The sequence below is a fragment of the Littorina saxatilis genome, linkage group LG9, assembly GCF_037325665.1.
Source record: "Littorina saxatilis isolate snail1 linkage group LG9, US_GU_Lsax_2.0, whole genome shotgun sequence".
Taxonomy (NCBI): domain Eukaryota; kingdom Metazoa; phylum Mollusca; class Gastropoda; order Littorinimorpha; family Littorinidae; genus Littorina; species Littorina saxatilis.
The window spans coordinates 23755704-23761373 of NC_090253.1; the positions used below are offsets into that span (position 1 = coordinate 23755704).

The following is a 5670-nucleotide window of genomic DNA, read 5'->3' on the forward strand; positions in this document are numbered from 1 at the left end:
TCATATGGGTCAATGCCATCGATGTCAACTAATTTCTGTGCATATCGCCCTTTAGCCACTGGCATTAATTTTTCCGCGTATTTTTTCGGCTCGCCCACTCCGCTTTGTTTCTCCATGATGTAACGCGCTCTATGGCATACCCACTGCACTGTCACTGATCAGTGTGGCTACCGCTAGTAGGGGAGATCACTCGCGCAGCCTTTCGATCGCGTCGGAGACCATTGACATTGTGTTTCACCACGAACTTACGTTGCGATTGGTGTAATCAGATAGACGGCTTTAGTCTCGGCTAACCCCCACTTGCGCTTTAGTCATCGCATGCTTCTCTTCATCCCAGGGAGACCAAGCCAAATCCAGGCAATGCATACGTCACCTACGTAAAAGAACAGCATGACGTCAGGCTCGACTGGTGGTGATCAGAAAGAAAGATCGCTGCACTGGGTACGAAAAGAGGAGTTGGACATCATTCTCATTCTGTCGGTGTGTTATGTTGTAACGAGTAACTGCAAGCAAAGGCGACACTTACGACGAAGAGAGAGCAAGCGTTTCGTTCCTCAGATCCATCGGCAGTTTCGAGAAAATTCTAAACGTTTGTTTTCGTCTTCACGATGGACACAACGATGGACAATTCGAGTCAATTGAACTTCCCAATGCCTTCATCGTATCTGACAAAACCACCCAACATCAAAGACGTTGCAACGCACGTCCACGATGATTTGTTTAGGTGGAGACTCCGAGCTTACACATTTGTTGCCATGGAGTTTGTAGTCGGTTTGCTAGTCATCATAATCAATGTCTTGATATTATTGGTGATGATTCGCTACCGAAGCTTTCGCACTCACACGAACGCTTACATCGCTAGTCTAGTAGTGGCGGACTTACTCGTGGGTCTATTGGTCCCACCTTTTTCTACCCTTACCCACATTCACTTTCGCGTCGACTTCGTGCCTTGCGTGATCATGGTCAATTTGCCATGCATTTTCATCGACATATCCGTCTTCAACCTCGTCGCCTTGGCCTGCGACAGGTATTTTGCTGTGCAGTATCCCCTTTTCCACAGAAGAATGGTCACCACGAAGCGAACCATGGTCTGTATTGCGGTCAGCTGGCTAATCGGCACTATTCCCAGTCTTACCGGTCTCTTCTTCCTCAAAGACATCGAAGACTACAAAGTGCGCGGGTATTGTTCTTTCGGGAAAGTGAACAAGTTGAACTACAACGTGTACATTTATTTTTTTGGTTTCTTCATCCCGGTCTTCGTGGCCATGTTTATCCTCCATATGCGAATCTTCTTCGCTTTTCGTGCCGCCAACAAACGCCGCGTGCAAGGCATGGAAGGCACACCAATGGCCAACAGTCCCCATATTGTGTCGCGAGCAAGACGCAAGGAGGTTAAGCTATTCAAGAGTCTAGCTCTGATGTTCGCTGTCTTTCTTCTCTGCTTCATGCCCATTCAGATCACCAACGCTGTCACGCACTACCGGCCAGACATCAAACGTTCAAAAGAGATGACGTTGTCTTTTGTAATCCTGCAACACTCCAACTCCTTCATCCACCCGCTAGTGTACGCTATGGGCCAGGTGTCCATCCGTCGTATGATCGGCGTGGGGGTGCCTCCCTGCTTCTTCAGGTTGTGCGAGCTTAAAACCAGTGACAGCATCACCTATTTGGAGCATGGGAAGACCACAGTAACGCATCATCGTGACGAAACAGCCCCTTACAACCATGGAACGATGATGGAGTCATCTTCCCCAGCCAAACACCGTTTTCATCCCAGGCGCCACACTATCCTGTGGAATGACTCGAATTTGGACTCGTCCATGACCGCTGAGTCGGATAGAACCAGTGATGAGGAGCACGGTTCTCAATCTCTTCCAGAGCCCCACGCTTAAACAAGCACAACAGCCATACAGAAGAGGAGGGCCGTTCGACCATTTCTTCGCAATTTCCGCCAAAAATTCAGCAGGCCATGGAAGAGTCATGGTTTTGGAAGAGCAGCGAGAAAAGTCGAGCCAGCGAAAGGGGGACTTTCTCTATGGAGGTCCACCATGCCCGCGGCTGTGAACACAGGTACTTCTTTCGAACACCAGGTTATATGTGTGTTGACAACTGACAGAACCCGTTTAGGTAGGATCAGTTCCAACAGTTTGAGAGCAGACCACTCTGCGGACGGCGAGGGTGCTACTGAGGAGAGGAAAGACAATTCATCATAGTACCGAGTACGGCGAGGGTGTTACTGAGGAGAGGAAAGACAATTCATCATAGTACCGAGTACGGCGAGGGTGTTACTGAGGAGAGGAAAGACAATTCATCATAGTACCGAGTACGGCGAGGGTGTTACTGAGGAGAGGAAAGACAATTCATCATAGTACCGAGTACGGCGAGGGTGTTACTGAGGAGAGGAAAGACAATTCATCATAGTACTGAGTACGGCGAGGGTGTTACTGAGGAGAGGAAAGACAATTCATCATAGTACCGAGTACGGCGAGGGTGTTACTGAGGAGAGGAAAGACAATTCATCATAGTACCGAGTACGGCGAGGGTGTTACTGAGGAGAGGAAAGACAATTCATCATAGTACCGAGTACGGCGAGGGTGTTACTGAGGAGAGGAAAGACAATTCATCATAGTACCGAGTACGGCGAGGGTGTTACTGAGGAGAGGAAAGACAATTCATCATAGTACCGAGTACGGCGAGGGTGTTACTGAGGAGAGGAAAGACAATTCATCATAGTACCGAGTACGGCGATGGTGTTACTGAGGAGAGGAAAGACAATTCATCATAGTACCGAGTACGGCGATGGTGTTACTGAGGAGAGGAAAGACAATTCATCATAGTACCGAGTACGGCGAGGGTGTTACTGAGGAGAGGAAAGACAATTCATCATAGTACCGAGTACGGCGAGGGTGTTACTGAGGAGAGGAAAGACAATTCATCATAGTACCGAGTACGGCGCTGACCAGCCAGCATAGTGCAAAGGATTGTTCCTTGAGAAGTTGCAGCACGCGTTCTTTTCAAGTCGAGTTCGATCATCATGTGCGAACATCTCACCGTGAACTTTGACATGTCATCGGATCATCTGTAACTGTAAGGTTCATCAGCACTTACTGAACGTATTCTGGTTATCTTCGCTGCGTTCCTCGCCGACAGATGCTCCGATATTGGTTGTTGTTTATAAAATGTTAACTATTATAGTATTAATTTGTATGATGATTTGAATTCGATGTTTTAATGTGTATTGGGTTTAAAAGTCCTAATGTAGTATTATAATACAGTATGCCTGTTGTTAGTTGTTTAATTTGTTGCCCCACAGTCTATGTTACATCTTCGTTCTGTTTTAGATTTTTACGCTTTTATGTATATAAGTTCTGTTTTAATCAAATTAATGTCAGACTTTTTATGTGTAACTATGTGTCTATTACTTATCTTACGTGGTTTTTTTCATCTTTTTAAAAACAGTTTTTCTAGATTATCTTATATAACTATAAGTGGTCGTTGTCCATGAATTGTTTTTAATGATTGTATGTTATTTCTTACGAGAAAACTTTTTATATGTAAAATGTTAAATTTTAATGTCTAATGTAAAGCGCCATGAGACTGCCATTTGGCGGTGAACAGCGCTATAAAAGAATGTTTTATTATTAGAAAGATTATTATATTGATCTATATCCGACGTTTTGACTCTTTGAGCCTTTCGCGAAAGCGTTTTGATCTTATCGGCTAGCACTTGAAGATGATTATTCAAAACTAAAACGGTAAGGACCACAGAAACTAAGTGAATCACTGGACCAGATCTTTTACAGGTTTAGTGAGGCGTGGGACCCCGCCATGAGAGGTTTTTTTCTCACTTCTTCTTCCCCCTTTTGTTTTTGCCTAGTACGCAGGGACAAACAGTTTTGGGAGCCAGGAACACTACGACAATGTATCTCCCCAAGTGTTGGGATTCGCGCAAGTTTTAAGCATTGACCGCGCGTGTATATCCTAGGCCCAAAAAACAATAGGTCTGTTTACGGTAACCCGACCGACTCTATTTTTTTCGCGCGACCCTAGACTTTTTGGGGGCATTTGGGGAAAAAAAAAGAAAAAATAAAAATATGGTTTTTTGGACAAAAAAAATAAATAAAAAAAATAAAAATCCCGACCTACCGACCCTATTTTTTTGGCCTATGTTACCGTAAACAGACCTTTTTTTTTTGGCCCTACCAGTCTCATAAACGATAAGGACCCCCCGCAAAAAAATATGTTGGTTTAGACGAAGACCCTTTTTTTTCCCGCCGACCCTAACTTTTTTTTTTTCTCTCAAAATAAAATAACATAAAAATAAAATAAACTGTTGGCACATTTTGCGACGCTCAATACAGTTCAAGAGCTTGAGACAAAATGGTGTTTTCATATTATTGTGAGGTCAACTAAATTTGACAAAATTAAGAGATAAAAAAAATAAAGAACAAAGCCTACCTACCTACCGACCCTATTTCTTTTGGTCACGTGAGCCTAAACCAACATTTTTGGGGGGCCTAACTGCGCTCCGTCGTAGTTCAGCAGATAATGGTGCAGACTCTGTGAGATATGACTGGCGTGCAACACTCTTTGCAAATAGTACTTTTTTGCCTGTCATACCTTGCCAGCACCAATGACAGATTCTGTTGTGTTTTTGACTGACCCGAGTAATCGGTGGGTCTTGTATGGACGGCCGACCGCATGCCCGTCCGTGGACCAAAAAACCTGAACGTTGAGGTTATCTGGGATGTCCTCCAAGATAGACCTTTGAAACTGTGCACACTTTTAGGGTTTGATGATCTTCCGACCTGACCACAGTTTGGTTGACCCTCGTCAAAGTTTGGGGTCACAGTGGGGTCATGTTCTATTCATTGAAACTAAACGTTGAGGTTATCTCGGATTTATTTTTTTCAAAGCTAAAGCTTTGAAGCTTTACAAACTTCTAGGGTTTGATGATCTCCCTACTTGACCCAAATTTGATTGACCGTCGTCAAATGTTGGGGTTACAGCGGGGTCATGTTCTTAAAGACATTCAGTTGAGGTTTTCTTAGATATTTTTTGAGAAAATACATGGGGTTTCTGCCCGATCAGTTCCAACCTCAGGACATACTTTGGAAGTGGTATCAATCTCTGGTTTACGCGTGTTGTAATCATCTTTATCCCATGACCTGCCTCTTTGTCTCTGTTAGCTGAGGAGGTGAATAGGCTCCGTATTAATGGGTTCCAGGAGCATACTACAGTGGAACCCCTCACAACGACCCCCCTCTCTAAGGACTACCCCGCCACAACGACCCCCCTCTCTAAGGACTACCCCGCCACAACGACCCTTTTTTTTTAACCGATGTTTTTCCTTATATGACTAAGTGCCAAAAGGTGCTCACAGAACAGAAGACGACTTTGTTTTACAATAAAAATGTTTCTAAAAACGTGTGTCTGCTGAAAATTGGTGTGTGTGTGTGGATGAATGTGCGAAGAGATAGTGGACATAATTTCGTGTGTCTGACTTGAACGGTTTTGAAGTTATCTTTGTTTAAAGTCAAAAATAACGCCAAAACCGGCCATCTGAAAACGGACATCGTGATACCTCGTGTTTTGAATATGCCACAGAAAAATAACAAGAAGCACAAATGAATTGCATTTAGTTTGATTGAATGCCTGAAACATCGCTTT

The 5670-nt window shown here is 44.2% G+C and overlaps 1 protein-coding gene across 1 annotated transcript; it reads left to right on the forward strand.

Annotated features, from left to right (window-relative positions):
- Positions 1 to 385: 385 nt before the first annotated feature.
- Positions 386 to 5430, forward strand: LOC138975652 (adenosine receptor A1-like). Its single transcript, XM_070348385.1, has one exon. The coding sequence runs from the start codon at positions 609 to 611 to the stop codon at positions 1890 to 1892; it is 1284 nt and encodes a 427-aa protein (XP_070204486.1). The 5' UTR covers positions 386 to 608; the 3' UTR covers positions 1893 to 5430.
- The last annotated feature ends 240 nt before the right edge of the window (positions 5431 to 5670 follow it).